Below are 15,988 nucleotides of genomic sequence, written 5' to 3'. Positions count from 1 at the left end.
CTAGAGCGAAAGGCTACACTATCAATATTATAGTTTTTTTCTGGCGTGATCTTAAATTATCACACAGTGTACAATAAGGCATCTTTGTGACCGTGACACAGCCAACATGGCTGTCATCATGATTGTCCTGTAGCACAATGATAACACTGCTGAGTGTTGAGGAAAAGGTGTGACAAAATGACTTACCAGTGTGATTATTTATTTATTTATTTTTATCTGATAGGAGAACCAAAAACATTCTATGGTAAAACCATGGTTAGTTCCCACTGAGACCACCGTAAACAACAGTCTCTGAGTTAGACCGTAGGGAAGGTGTTCATTCACCCTGTTCTTAACGGTGCCTCTCGGAATGTACAAGGCTTGGCAGCGATAAAGGAAATTTAATGGCTTGCGCTCGCATAGCGTCTCTGACCCGAGGGGTTTCAAAACACTTTACATATGGCTGGGGAGGGGAGAGTGGTCGATTCAGCCACCACCAGCCCCACGGTAATGGGGACAATTTAACCGATGGTTGCCAGATACAAAAATTATCCAGTCCATCTAACACAGAGGGAGCGAGATAATGGGGAAGCTCAGTCTCACAGAGGAGGGTGAGCAGAGAGATGAAAGGTAGTCGAAGACTGATAAAACCACCAGGCCCCGGGCACACTCTGTACCAACGAAGCAGGGGGCACGAGAGGACCCAGTAACTCTTATCCAGACGTACAGGAAGTCATTCCAGCAGGAATTGCCCGCAGACAGCTTCAGGAAAACTGAAGAGGAAGCCAGACCTGGGATGCAGCTAATGTGGACAAAGTTTAAGCGACCATTTATTGCCAGGGCTGATTTTTTTTTTTTTTTGAAATGGTCTTTGTATGTAAGGCCTGATGCACACAACTGAAGAACACACAAGACACCACATGTCCCAGTTTGGTGCCACTTACGGAACCACAGATGACAACCCAACTCTTAATTATTTGTTATGTTGAGTGAATTAAAACACCTTAATCATCATTAGTAACCTGACAGGGCAAGATCTGACTGAACATAGCTGCAGGTGTGACGACACTTACTTGGTTTTCAGCGGGCTGATTTCTTTGTAGTAGTTGTGCATGGTGTGGTAGAACAGGCCTACAATGGTGGTTTGAGCTATGGGTGAGAGAGAAAGAGGCAGAGAGAGGGAAAAGAGAGAAAGACGTGAGTCATGAAGGAATGGGTGAGAAACACGGAGCGCTCAGAGACCTGTGGCTAACTTCTTTTTTTTTTCTTTTTTTTTGTTGGTGTACTGATAAAATGCTCCCGAGGACAGGAAATTCATTAGCGCTCCTACGCTGCTTAGCATTGGCACTGAGAGACTAATGGGAGTGCTGTTTGCTCGCACCCAGGTGCAAGGGAGGGGTTGTCCGAGGGCCACGTGTGTGATGGGAGATTATGCAAGTCACACAGCCTCAGCAGTCCAAGTCAAACAGTCAAACCTAACACAGCAGGGTGGTCACTTCAAGACAGCACGCACCCTCAGATTTTGCAATACACAAGACTATGGCAATACTCTCCTAAAAGAGAAATTATGAATAACGATGACAATAATATGAAAATCATAAATGACTAATTATTATTATTACTACATGAAAATGCAATTTACAGCATAAATCAATCAGTGTTTTTCATAATAATGAATTGGTCAGAAATGGAATGTGGTCCCAGGCGACTACAGCACTGGAAGAAAGTGCAAAAAATATTTTAAGAAAATTTTGGCCAAAACGTCCCCCTTGTGTTCAGCTTCAATGCATCCCCACCTCCAATCTCTCCGTGTCTTTTAAAAGCTTGGAATTACCTTGACACAAGAAAAACAATAACCTCGCAGCTTTGTGTGTGCTTAATTGCGTTATAAAACCTCCACGGGGTGCTTTTAATAAAGCACGCCATGTGTTCAGGCTTACATCTTAAATATTGGACACATTTCACCAGCAGCCATGTTTATATTCCATTTCTGATAATTGTGTTTTAATGGATCATTAAAATTGTTCATTCAAATGTTAGAGTAACAAGGAGCGGTTTGGAGGCCAGGTGGAGCCAAGGGAATCCAACTTCTGCACAAACTCCAACAAACAATTTTAATGTGATCTGTAATTACTGACCCTCTGCATTAAAACAAACTTTAACAAGTAGGGCCTCCAAAAAAAGTTAATAAATGAGTCCGTCTTATGAAAAGAGCATTCCTGTCGAATGAGACTGTTAAGTACCTGAAATCAGCTCTCATTTTTTTCTTTCTTTCTTTCTCTTTATCTCTGCTTTCTCCTTACTTTCTCCTGCTTTCTTTTCTTTTCCCCCTCTCATCAAAGTGGGACTTTTTTAGAAAAGGGATCCATTTCCCCAAAGCTATTTCCATTTGCCCGTATTGAACAGTGGGTTTGTCTCTGGGTGTGGTCTTTACTATGACCAGTGCTGTGTTTGGAGTGCAGACACCACAGAGAAAAGGCAAAAATGCAATTTCTGAAATCCAGGAAAAAAAGAAAAAAAAATGTGTGAATATGTCACAGTAATTATGTGATACAAATACATGTTAAGTGTGCTTTTTATAAAAAAGCACATGGAGAAATTCAAAAAGAAATAGGAAGTACTATAAATTATGTTATTTATAATACTGAAATGAGATAGATTTGATGTAGCAGATGACTTATTTGTTTTACTTTCTGCTGGTGATTGGTATATCTGGCTGTAAACAAAAAAAAAAAAAAGTTTAAAAATTGTCATTTTAAATGTAATTGTTGTTTCAGTCTTAAGTTCCAGAAAGTAAATGAGCCTCAGAACTGCTTTAAAGCATGATGGGGGATTGTGTGGTTCCATGTGCTGTTATTGGCTTCTGAAATAATGAACAGGACTTCGCCAACAGCCGTGAAGCTGAGGTGCCAGAGACACACACATTCCAGGGCCTGCCTCCATGTTAGAGTGCGCTTATTTTTACATAAACAACTGCCCAATTACATGCTTTCAGAAAAGGTAACCACAAGGGTCTTTGTCCTTAAAAAAAAGCTTTATTTTCTTTATGTTGCTGTTTCCACAGTATTTGGTCACTGACCACCAAATTTGTGTAGCTTGACTAGTGGCCTGAGCTTGGCAGTATACCCAGACAGCTGTGTGAAACATGTATTTCCTGATTTATACTGTGGTGGCTGTTTGATGAAGAAAGCACCACAGGAAAGTGAATACAACCAACAGTTCGCAGTGCTGATCATGTTCTTCACAGAGAGTTCCTCCTCTCATGTGGACTGTGAAAATTTGGCACCTCCATGTTGAGAAACCATTAAAAGGTAAAGTACGTATTTCTGTACTGTAGCTCCAGTGCTGGGGGACATGGTTCAATTCAACCACACTGGAGGCAGATAAACTTGGATTCAGAGCAGTGGGTGGAGAAAAATGAATTTTTGAAACAGGAAGTCAGCACTCACCCTGTTGGGTGAAGGCCTCCCCAGGGACAGAGATGTAGTTCTTGCCCTGCGTGGGGAAGCGGTAGAGTGGCAGATTGTAGTTCTGCGGTATCTTCATCAGCGAGTAATCTGCACAAGAAAATGGAAGGGGTGGAGTTAGCAGAGTACAATTTATGATAGAAATTCACTGTTGTGGGGGAGAGCAGGGGCACAGTGAAATTACGTACAGAAGAGAATGTAATGTTCTATCTAGGCATGTAAGATTGGTTATCTGTGATTAATGGGAACATCAAAGTAGGGACAATCCCAATCAGGAAAAAATATGGTTGTTTACAAATAAGGAAACTTGGGACAAAATAACCCTCTGCCTGCACATACCCATGGGTACATGTTCCTGTTAATGGTTCTTAATTGTTCATCTTTCCCCTAAACAGGCAAAACCCTTTTAAGCCTTTGGTTTTCCAGTAAAAATCCAGATAGTTTAACCAGCTTTATCATTTGCTTAAAGAATGTACATCATTAATGTTTCTCGTGCTCTGAGCCTCTTATGGAAGTTCGTACAGTTCGAAATGCCAGCAAACCATTCAAAATGCATGCATGTTTAAAGTTTAGAGTCTGCTGACCTGCCACGGAAGATTTCCCACCAATAGAAATAACTGATTGGGAACTGGACTCCAGGTTGGACACCATGTGGATCATGACTCTGTCCACAGTCTCGATCAAGCCGCTAACCATAGGGATCGACTGCTGCAAAAACACAGAAGGCATACCAAATTTTCTTAGTAAGACTGAAAGGCACAGGTACGTATATTGGAATATTCATAAGCACACAGAAGAGATAGCTATGGGAGTTTGTTGTACTTGGGAGTACCCTCTAGTGAATTTCTGCTAGAGATTTTCCTGTGTTGTTTGGCTGGAATGTACTCAAGGGCTCCAACATCTGGTTCAGAGTTTGCGCATGTAAAAACAACTGAACTTCATTGTGTTAATCACGCTGAAACCACAGCCTCTTTTCAAAAGTGTCTCTCGCTCGCCAGGCATTCCAGTCTTCATAAATCTGTTTGTGTCGAGCCATCATCTTGTAAGGCAGCTCATATGCCAAGCACATCTCACTCATCTAGTCTTCTCGGCCTTACCTCCTCCTCTTCAGGCCACCCCGGCGCGGAGAGGACCTCTTCCACGCTCTTCAAAAAGGCCTGGAACCAAAACAGTGAAAGACAGCATGGTACAATATAACCAGCCTGTGTGTGTGAGTATGTGCGTGTGTATGTGTATGTGTGTATATGTATGTGTGTGTGTGTGTGTGTGTGTATGCGCTTTAAGAGCCTTGTGAGTGTGAATAAACTGTGTACACATGCATGTGCACATTACCAGGGTGAGGTTGTTGGCAGTGTCCTGGCCAATGTTCTTTTTAGGAAGGCTGATGGACACAGTCCCTGGCATGGAGACGGGGTACTCATAAATCTGGAGTTCCTCCGGCAGATCGGTGACCACAGGGAGAGAGGCTTCCGTAGGTGGCACCTTCAGCAGGGACACAAGACACCGCATCACACCAGGTTCAAACCTGCCTCACTTATCTATTAGCAGAGTGCAGCGTGCTGTCACAGCTCCAAGCTTGAAGTCTGCGTTTGATTTAACAGCAACTATTATTCCTCCATAAGGTATCGATGCGAATTAGCATCAATTTCGTAAGGCTATCGAAATTATTCACAGATAGGTTCACACAGCTCTGAGATTCGAGTTCCAATAATGCAGCATTTCCACTGAGGTGCAGCAGTAATACGACTGGACAAAAAACAGAAGCAAGGAGTTCTGAGGAGAAATGTAACCATAACCTAGAAGAGGCATTCCCCGCTGCTGAGCTGTGGGCTCTTTTCTCTTTCAAAGTCAGATCCATAGCAGCTGTTTAATAAACAGCACGGGGGCCCCACTGTGCACTGAACACACCCATTTTTTTCCATTTCCTCAGCGAAGACTCTTTAGCAAAACAACGGTTACATAAAAACAAATGTTTGTATTTACTGAGATCTAACCGGGGGGTCTGAAGGCCCTCCTCCTCCCTGATTGCCACCCGTAGCTCACTTAATCAGCCTGGGAGTCTGCAGCTGATCATTTGAGCAGGCAACCTCACTTCAAACCAGTATTTTATTTTGAGGAGAGCACAAGGTCCCTACATGAGATCAGATAAATTCCTTACGAGCGTAATTAATGCAACAGAGTGTGTGTTCAGGGGAACACAAGCCCATGGAGACAGGTGAAGTCCTCCAGTTTGTCTTTTTATAAGTGTGCGTTAAAATTATCTACTCTTATCTTAGTTTTTACAATGTTTTCTCCTTGCGCAATCCCTTAAAAAAACACTTCGGTGCATTGCGATATGTCATAAATAACTGTGCCCACTGCAATTTAACAGACTAAGACGGATTACCATCAGGGGACAATATAGTCTATAAATCTACAGCATTCAACATCAGGCCACAACCATTTGGATTATTACTTACAGGAGTATCCACCAAAGTAGTGGTGGAAGTAGGAACAGATGCCGTTGTCGGAGCAACCCAAGATTCACCTTGAGGGGGAAGAACAAATTTGAAACTAATTAAGAAAATACGGTCCGGATTTAACTTAATTGAAATCCACCGAGTTCCACCAATTCTGAGTGAGGAAATACATACAGCAGCACTTAATTTATAGACATTTTCTCAGTGGCAGCTTATCTGACAGCATTTCAGAGGACAGCACCTGGGCCAAAGAGAAAAACAAATAGTGCATTCCATCCACCCATCCATCCATCCATCCATTATATATACCCTCTTATTCCTGATTAGGGTTGCAGGGGGAGCTGGAGCCTATCCCAGCATGCATTGAGCGAGAGGCAGGAATACACCCTGGGCAGGTCGCCAGTCTACAACAGAATAGCGCATTCCAAATCCATGAAGTTCCATCAAGAAAAAGAGGTGGATGACACAGGAACAATATGTGGCTGAAATTTTCCTTTATTTATTCTGGCGTTTCCTTCTTTCATATTTTATAATAAATCAAACACAGAATTTACATCTGAAATTGACCATTTGCCCTAGTATTCAATTTACTGATGGGGAGGGTAAACTGTGTTAAGTAATTTGTAATTGAACAACCCTTTCAAGGAGTATTATCCCAACACAAATTGTTTTGGATGTTATTGTCTGGAAAGATGTTGACCATTCCCAAAGGCCAGCGAAAAAATGTTTCATAGCACTCACCCGGGATTTGAAAGATCCTAAAAAATAAACTATTCCCCAGTGAAACTGAATTCACAATCCTGTCCTTACAGAGTCCTGTTTCCCAAAAGCGCAAATATCCACATGACCTTATTAGACCAAGAAAAAACTGTCCCGTCCTATATTTAGATCATTTATTAACCTGTCGTCCAGCTTCAATGCTCTGGTATTGTAATAACGCAGACGTGTAACTGTTGTAACATTATACAAGCCCTTAGCGGACAAGCTTAAAATAGCAGGAGGTCATTTCCAAAGGCTTACATTTGTTGACAAAAATATTGTCAGATTAAAAAATTTTCTCCCCACAGATCACACTTTTGGTATCTAATCTCTTCCTTGAACCCTCTAAAAATGTATCCATAGAGAACCTCAAAAACGTCTATCAAAATGTACTGTATTTAAAATCTATGTCTTTACTTGAAACCACCCTTAGCGCAAGAGAAATATGCTTCTTTTTGGCCCACTCCTGAGAGAGCATTTAACTGACAAGGGTTAAGTGTTATGGCAGGCCTCTCAGTCTTGCATTCGGTGCTCAACCTGAATACCTCCGTTGATAGATTCAACAGACCGGGGCCCTACGGTAGACCGCTGTGTTTTGGAGTGTTTGTTTCCACAGTGCCAGGATACAGGGTCCACCAGCCATCATTCAACCTCTCATCGCAAACTCATTAATGCCATAAGCTGTTAGAAAGAGAATTTTCTTAAATCCTCGGTAATCTCCTGCAAGTGAACTGATGGAGAAAAGTGGACACTTTTACCTCCTGTGCACCTACATGTAATCCATGTGGAACCATGAAAAGGAGGAGGATTTAAATGCGGTTTTCAAAACTACCAGAGCCAAATTTGATGGATGTACTGATTGTGAGGTTCCCCTCATCTCCTTTTTTAATGCTTTTTCCCCACTTTTCCTCCCAATTTGGAATTCCGAATCATGCTCACACTACACGGCTTATCGCAACCTCTGCTGTCAATTTGAGAGACCCAAAAAAAGGCATGTTCTCTCCACTGAAGCATGTGATGTTGCTGCCATTTTCTTTTTTTCTATCCAGAAGTTGTTTTTACGCAGACAGGAGTCTGAGGAAGAAACTCCATGTACAGCTCAACAGGTGAAATGTGAGTGGCCAATCAGCCAGCAGGGGTCACTGGTGTGCGATTAGAGGCTCTCATCCAGTCCGACTGAAACCCTCTCATCTTTGGGCATCTCTGGAGTCAATTACGAGTTTCCCTGATTGCATTTAAGCATGGAAATAATATTCAAAGGCTAAACTTTCTTATTTCACAGGGCAAATAAATCCCCCACATGAAATGTCTTTTTTCACTGAGTAACACATCCGCTATTTTATAATACAACCTGGTTTCCTGGCGGAGCTTAGAAAATCTCCCTGTTAGCAATGCTTAGAAAATCCTCCTGCAAGCGGAACCAGACCCTGACAAGAACAGGTATGGAAAACACGTCCTTTATTTATTACAAAACATCTTTCTGTGCACATCTCAATCCTGTTTACCAGCATACCTCATCAAAAAACAAACACAAAGTAATAGAAGGGTTAAATATTTTCTATCATTTAAAACAACTTGTTAGGGCCCCATTGATTCCACAAGAAGAAGAACAGAAGGATTCTTAGAATTGAATTTCAGTTACACCTGTCCAGCTAATCCTCTTCATTGCTTACATTGCCGCCATGAAAACATGTTAAAATTTTGTGCAAATGTTTGTCCATTTCACCCGTCTTTTGTTATCAGTGATACACATGCATGGAATGTGGCTGAGCTCCAAGAGGAAATTACAAAATTCAAACGCATCCATATGACGTGCACATAACTTCTAAGGAAATCAACAGCATTCCAAAAATATCACAAAACAGAACAGCAGAAATAAAGTTTTTTTTTCCAAAACATCCAAAAGCCCCCCTACCTGTCACGGCCTTGTAGTACAGCATGATTTCTTCAGGAGAAAGGGCCCGCTCCCAGATGACAAATTCGTCAAAGGTTCCGGTTGCGTAGTACTTGTAGAACTCCTTGTTGTCGGTCCCGATGACTAGGTTTTGATGAGGGTCCCCGTAGTTTTGGGACACGTTCCCCTCCGGGTCACTGATGCTGAAGGTACCATTGACGTAGACGTTCAGGCCATCCTTCTGGGTCCAGGTGAATAGGACGTGTGTCCAGTAAGGCCCTATGACACACAGCACAGCCCACATGAGTCAGTTTGTCTGATATGCTACATGTTATGAGTAGAGTATAGCTGTACAGTCTGGGTGGTGATTTGCTTCAATTCACTGCATGCAGAGTGGGATCTGAATGTTGTGAGTTAAACTGAATTTTGAGGACAGCTGCTCAGTTTAAAAAGGGGTTGAGTACTGAGAAGAACTGACTGAGGAAACTCAAGATGGAAGTCCATCGAACACCACTGTTGTTCTGGGTCTTTTTATTTTCCCCTCTGAACACAACTTACTTATTTTTAGAAGCTCTTTAAAACAGTCAGATCTTTCATTGACCTTCTATTTCCCCTTTTCCATATCCCCTTTAGCCCATTCTCCTTATTCACCTATCCAGGCTCCCTCCACCTTCCAATAGCGGACTAACATATGTTCCTGGCTATTTTGCAGGGCAGTGAAAGACTCCCAGGTGACGTCCAGCGTCTGGGCACTGACATCAGCAGGGACCCAATATTCCCTGCAGCCACTTCCTGCCCCAGCATGTTCTGTCCCCCACTTCCCCCTCCCGGAGCTCAAAACATAGTCACACACAGGCCGTCTGGGCCGGCCCCACCCAAACACAAACCATATGTCCCACCACCGCCGCTCACAACTCGAAGCCGAACTCATGTAAACGTACACACGTGTCGTCTGTTTGTAAGTTATGTAAGGCCAGACTGCTGAAAAACAATGTCTCATAGTACAGTATTTGGATTAGTTTAGTGAGGAAAGGGCAAATGAAATACGTCATTCTCTGCTCCTATACTCTCCAGCAGTTTTAAGCATTCTACGCAATCAGGTGAAATACCAGAACACAACAGCCTGAAGGTTTGTCTTTTATCAACTGTTTATAAACCAAAGTCAATGCAAATATTGATTTATTAGTTACAGCTTCCAGACCAGCCCTTGAAGTTGAAGATGGGGGTGTACAGGAAATTGCGGTTTTGTATGTCAGCTCAGTGTTACTTTGTTTACTTTAAAAAAAAAAAAAACACTTTTCCACTTAAAAATAATTGATTTCGAAACCAGCTTACGTTTGATAATTCAATTTGACTTCTCTCTGCAACCTTTTTACAACAGCAATAATAATAATTACACAAACAATAATAATAGGTTTATAAAGTTAATTTCATACACCACAAGATACAGTAGAGTGACTAAACATAAAACATATAGCTCAACTTGGCGATATACAATGCCCGATAATGGAGGAATCGCGGAAGAATTCTGTCGTCAGGATGGCAGACAAAGCATGCGGCATCAGAAGATAACCAAAGACTTATATTACAATCATGCAATCAATAAATTGTGAATAGACAGCTAAATGGCACTGCAATAAATGTCTCACTCAGTGCCCTTTACATAAGATAAGCAATAAAGCCCATGTTTATGACATATTCATGTGCCTCAGTGGCTTCAGTTAGAAATATGGACTTGTTATGAGGGATCTGACACAAATTTCAAGCTCTGTGCATTCTCTTTCTGCGAGGTCTTGTTTTTGTGATTTTAACCAGACGCATAACAACGTTTAACATATTTTCAATATTTTTAGTGAAGCTCTGTGGTTACTTATAATATTAGTTGTTTGTACAAGTTTTTTTTCTTGCATATTATATTTATATTGGAAAATAATTAACTATCGCTCTATGTTTCCATGTTGCACATCTGTGTGTATGAAACGTGTTAACAGTCAGTGAGTCAAACTTAACCTAAATAAACAACTGACAAAGCAGACTGTTAAAATTATTTAAGCCCATGCTCCAAGAGACCAGAGCTGATGCAAAACACATTCTAGATTTGGCAAAGGCTACAAGTATTTTAAAGCCCTAGAAAGGGGTACCTGGAATCTCGATTTTTGCTGTCCATCTCTTAGAGTCTCCCCTTGTGTAAAACTCCACATATCCCCCATGAGCATTTGTGTAGACAGAGAACCCATTGGAAATGACTTTCCCCCCTGAAGAAATGGCAAAGCGGGACCCTGCCTCCTGGTTCTTCCAAAAAAAGGAAAATGTGATTCCTGCATTGGAGTAAGAGAAGAGAATTACACACACACACACACACACACACACACACACACACACACATATATGTATTTATATCATACATACATGCATACATATATTATATATATATACATACATACACAAATATAAGTACATACATTTACATCTCCTCCTATCTCTCTCTCTATATGTATATATGTATATATATATACGGACCAGTGACACATTAAAGGAACAACCTGAATAAATGAGGGGAGAAATTATAACAGATGCAGATGCTTCCATATAGATGTACTGCATGATACAATTAAGCAATTAACGTTGTAGCGTACTGTGGCATGAATATAAATGCTGAGCAGGCCCAGTTAACCTCAATTTTGGATCAAGATGGCGAGAGGAAAATATCTAAGTGACTTTGAAAGAGGGTTCATTATTACAGCATGGATGGCAGGAGCTTCAGTCGCTAAGACTGCTCAACTGGCTAGTGTTTCAGTAGGAACAGTGACTAAAGTGACATATGCATTTAGATCTATGGGGAAAGCATCAGTAAATAGGGTCAGAAACTGTGGCCGAAAGTGCACATTCGATGACAGTGATGCTTGTGCATCAATGCGATATGTAAGGAAAAACAGAAGAGCAACTCTTCCTGAGGTGACTGAGAATGTCAATGCAAGACATGGTCAGACTGTGTCAGCAAGAACAATCCGTCGACAACTACATAGAGAAGAATATCATAGTAGGGTTGCAGTGCATAAACCCCTCATTACAAAGATGAATGCACATTTGAGACTTCAGTGGTGCAAAAAAACATATTCACTGGTGTACAGAGATACGTAAAAAAGTGATGTAGTCATCCTTCACTATGAGTCATCCTTCACTATATTCTCGACAAGTGGGCGAGAGCATGTATGGCGTACACCAAGATAATGGTACAGGCTTGAATGCTTGACCCCTACAGTGGTCACTGCAAATTAGTACGTAATTTTTTCTGAGTAATCACCTTTAACCTATGATGAAACATTTCTATCCTGATGGAAGTGATGTCTTCCAGGATGAGAATACCCCCATCCACAGGGCATGAGGGGTCACTGAATGGTTTGATGAGTATGAAAATTATTTGAATCATATGTTATGGCCTTCACAGTCACCAGATCTCAACCCAATTGAACACATATGGGAGATTTTGGACCAACGTGCTAGACAGCGCTCTCCACCACCATCATCTAAACAACAAATGAGGGAATATCTTTTGGAGGAATGGTGTTCCATCCTTCCAGTAGAGTTCCAGAGACTTGTAGAATCTATGTCAAGGCGCATTGAAGCTGTTCTTGCAGCTCGTGGTGGCCCAAAACCTTACTAAGACACTTTATGTTGCTTTTTCCTTTAATTTGTCACCCGTGCATTAGGTTCAATTCAGTAACAAATTTATATACATTTTCTCATCGCCCCAAGACATTCCTGTCGGAAGCGAGAGAGGCAGGGGCGATGTCCAGACAGGACTTACCTTCAGAGCCACACAGGGTTGGGTCACTGATGCATGAATTCTTGTAGTTCCCAAAGTGCAAAAAGGTGGCCCCGTTATCTCCATTCAGATAAATCCCCTTGTTAACCATTCCTTCTACGATGTCTAAAGGTGGGGATGAAACACATTTATTTGGTCTGAACATTTTTATTTAGTTTCTTATCAAGCAATTTTACCAATAAAAAGGTAACCACATCCACGCGTCAATAAAAAGGATGATTCAATAAGAAAAGTAGATAACAAAATAAACTAAAACCACGAATGACACTAGGATGCATAGTTCACCTCTCTGTACACACTATGAGTCATTGTGCTGCAATGAAAGCTAGCCTTCAGAGCAATAGTTCAGCTCTGCATTGACTGATCAGTGGCTCGGTGGTTAACCTATTTTTCCTCCTCAACTCATGTGAACAAATCTTGACCCAACAGAATTTTGCTGGTATTAAGAGTCAAATTATTACTGTACTCCAGGCATATTTTCAAATCTCAGTGTTGGCCACTGCATCATTAGAGCTGTGATCTTGGTTAGTTCCCTGGCATGGAACTCCGCACTTAAAAAGGGGCAGAGTAACTCAGGGGGAGAGAAATTCAACGTCTTTGGGTGGCAGCGCACAGCTATGGTGACACGTTAGTGTTGACGGGCTGGGCCGGGACGACAGGGAAAACAATCCTGGCTGCCGAGCAGGGGGTGGCAGGGGTTTGAAAATACACCACGGAAGACAGACGTGTATGTTTTGACACAAGACAGGGCATAATGATATCACTGTGGACCTGTACTGCAATTTTCAAGGAACAGGGATGATCCTCACCTACAGTTGCAGAAATGTTAGTGTAGGCAGAATCATTGGTATACACAGAAGAAGTGTTATGGGAGGAAGGGAGCACAGTGTGGTTGTGGATTCTGAGAGCTGGACGGGACATGAAAAACAAACAGACAGACAAACAGGGTGAAACAGGTGATTCACATGAACACAAACGCAACGCTGGTGACGCAGTAATGGGAGACAAAAGACACACAGACCGTGGAGAACAACCAGGCATGAGAGACTGAAAGCAAAGGGAAACCAAAAGGGCGTAACCCATACACAGTGCTCAACAAAATTTTGCCCTTCTGTGAAGGGAAATTATATTGAAGGGGACAATATCACTTCAAAATATTTCACCAAGTAGAAATGTCTTGTCATACAAGCAAATTTCTTTATAGGGGATGCATGTTATCTCCTTGGCTTAATAAAAATTGTGCCATACAGTTAATGTCTAACCTACTCACACTGCTACTGTAATATGACAATATCTGAATATGAGACAGCATTACAGAGTGATGTTATTTGCTGCCTAAGTAAATGGAGCAAACATTCACTCACACAATATTAAATGTAAGAGGTAGGAATAAAGCAGAGCACCAAAAGGACAATGCTATTTCAACAGGGATGTTATGATAAGTGGTGCCCATAAATTCCCCAGAAGGTTCTTTATTCAATAATACCTTGATCTCTGTTAATATAAACCACACATGGAAAAATCTGACTCTGTTGCAATCTGACTTATTGAAAGCTAAGAGCATTTCTATTGCCAGCTCTGTGATGTACACCAGCCCCATAAAAGTAGAACAGTATTCAAATTGCATACATGTTTCTAGTTTCAGTCATCTTCTAACAGTCATTTCGTGCAACTATTGGCTCATTCAATTTTGAACACTGCATATGTGCATTGGAAAAGAGAAATTGAATGGCAACTGTGGGAGTGAGGTGAGAACTGATGGACAGGCAGACAGCAAGAAGACAGTGAGTTATATTCTGAAGCATACACCTGTGCACATACTTATATTACTTCCATTAACATAACCTGTTCTGTTTCCAATCTGGTCCCAAAGTCCGTGAATCCCATCCACAGCATCCAGAGGCCAGTAGTGCGAGGCCGTGGCCAGCAACTGGAGGCCTGTGGACAGAGCTGGTTAGTAAAAAACAAAAAAACAAAAACAAAAACAAAAAAAATCCATGCAGAGGACTGTACTTCACTTAGCATTTCGCTAGGACTTCGGGAACTCGAGAAAAGAAATCAATATCAGAATGGTTAATTTCTTCCGTAGTCTATTACACCACTGTAATTAAATGAACGGTAGCGACCACCATTGGACATTCACGAAAATGTCATGAGTATATCAGAGATTTCACTGATATTACTTAACCAGGGTGGATAGATGTCGAAAATAAAAATAAGGGAATAGCCTACATTCTCCTATAGCCTATTCTTTAAATCAGGATTGTGAACGTTAATTTAAAATCGTCATTCACAGTGTAATTCATAGGCTTCCTAAATTGGGATTTCAGAATTTAGCAGTGAATAGTTCTTACTATTTCGCTAGGCCTAGAACCCACTTAACTCGGTCCAATATGAGAAAATAACCAGCAAAATATTATTCAGGCTGAACCCTACGCGGCATTGCATAAGGCTACCATTCTGGATTGCATGTTGTAAATCAACATTAGCCCATAAATCTAAGATAACAAATTAAAGAGTTTATTTTTTATATTTGTACTGGATTATTTGAAGCAACTTCATTACAGTGAACCTATCAGGAAAAAGATATAGGTCAGCTTAAACTGTCTGTGTTTGATCTAGTGCCTTTAATGACACCTGTTGGCTCTGTAACTCCAATAAAATGATCGATAAAATAAAAGTATATAGAAAAATAAAATAGGCTACAATTATAAGTAACCATGAATATAAAAGTCAGTCAAACGGTAAGGAAGGAAGCATTACGTTACCTGGATGCTCAGACGGGATAACAGCTTTACCATTGACCTAAACAGAAAAAGACATTACCTGATTTGAACATCGAACCCATTTAACCAAGTCAACGCCGAATTGTTTTTGTCAATCATACTTTTATTACTAAAAATTGTAATATTACCTGGATTAAAGTTACAAATGTGGTTAGCGACAGCACTCTGCAAAATTGCTCCATAGCTTGCGAAACGGTTATGATAACTTTTCTTGAATTAATTCCTTTGTCCACAATACATCCAAAAACGATTGAGCATTTTTTGCACCTCAAGAATAATCCGCAGGTGTTGGAAAAAGCAATAGCCTAGGCTAGCAAATTCCCGAATCACTAGGCTATTTAGAATTTAGAACCACCAAAAAGTTGCCGCCTGCGTCAAAAATGTTAGTCTATTCGCAAACTCAACAGTATAAAAACGCTGTCAAGCAAAATCTTCAAACTATCACATTATCTTTTGCAGCAAACTCTGAGATCCTTTGTTAGGTTGTTTCCCCAAACTTGTAATCCACCGCCCGGAAAGCGAATTCTGGATCCAGTCTAGAAATTGGCAGCAAGTCTCTTGATTCCCTGCGCTTGTTGCTCACTGCGCACTCAACAGGTCTTTGGTAAAATAACTCACTCAGCCGGGTCCTGAGCGCTGTCGGATTAGGTGTGGGAATTCAAATTGTGGTGTCATTTGCTTTGAGGGATGGGGAATACCTAAAGCGGGAACTAGAAAGGCGATTCCACCACAAATGTGTGCGCCTCATCCATCGGCTTCCAAAAATTATAACAATAGGCTAGGCTTCTTGGCAGAAGTAACGACGGCTAATGCTCCGA

At 41.2% G+C, this 15,988-nt stretch overlaps 1 protein-coding gene across 3 annotated transcripts in view; it reads right to left on the bottom strand.

Annotated features, from left to right (window-relative positions):
* The window catches only part of adgrd1 (adhesion G protein-coupled receptor D1), a 53,242-nt gene extending 37,254 nt beyond the window's left edge, over positions 1–15,988 (bottom strand). Inside the window, exons 1-13 of one of the 3 annotated variants that reach the window (XM_064354021.1) lie at positions 15,299–15,988; positions 15,153–15,189; positions 14,206–14,322; positions 13,194–13,292; positions 12,367–12,489; positions 10,700–10,876; positions 8,580–8,837; positions 5,906–5,973; positions 4,779–4,928; positions 4,544–4,603; positions 4,031–4,154; positions 3,429–3,536; positions 1,053–1,128 (exon numbers count right to left, since the gene is read on the bottom strand). In XM_064354021.1, the coding sequence (XP_064210091.1) occupies positions 1,053–1,128; positions 3,429–3,536; positions 4,031–4,154; positions 4,544–4,603; positions 4,779–4,928; positions 5,906–5,973; positions 8,580–8,837; positions 10,700–10,876; positions 12,367–12,489; positions 13,194–13,292; positions 14,206–14,322; positions 15,153–15,189; positions 15,299–15,352 (1,451 nt within the window). In that variant the 5' untranslated portion in view covers positions 15,353–15,988. The remainder of the gene's footprint in view (positions 1–1,052; positions 1,129–3,428; positions 3,537–4,030; positions 4,155–4,543; positions 4,604–4,778; positions 4,929–5,905; positions 5,974–8,579; positions 8,838–10,699; positions 10,877–12,366; positions 12,490–13,193; positions 13,293–14,205; positions 14,323–15,152; positions 15,190–15,298) is intronic. The other 2 variants (XM_064354022.1, XM_064354023.1) reach the window with 2 other exon arrangements.

The sequence above is a fragment of the Anguilla rostrata genome, chromosome 10 (genome assembly GCF_018555375.3).
Source record: "Anguilla rostrata isolate EN2019 chromosome 10, ASM1855537v3, whole genome shotgun sequence".
Lineage (NCBI taxonomy): Eukaryota > Metazoa > Chordata > Actinopteri > Anguilliformes > Anguillidae > Anguilla > Anguilla rostrata.
The sequence above is the reverse complement of the archived record's forward strand: the minus strand, read 5'-3'. Positions and strand labels throughout refer to the sequence as shown.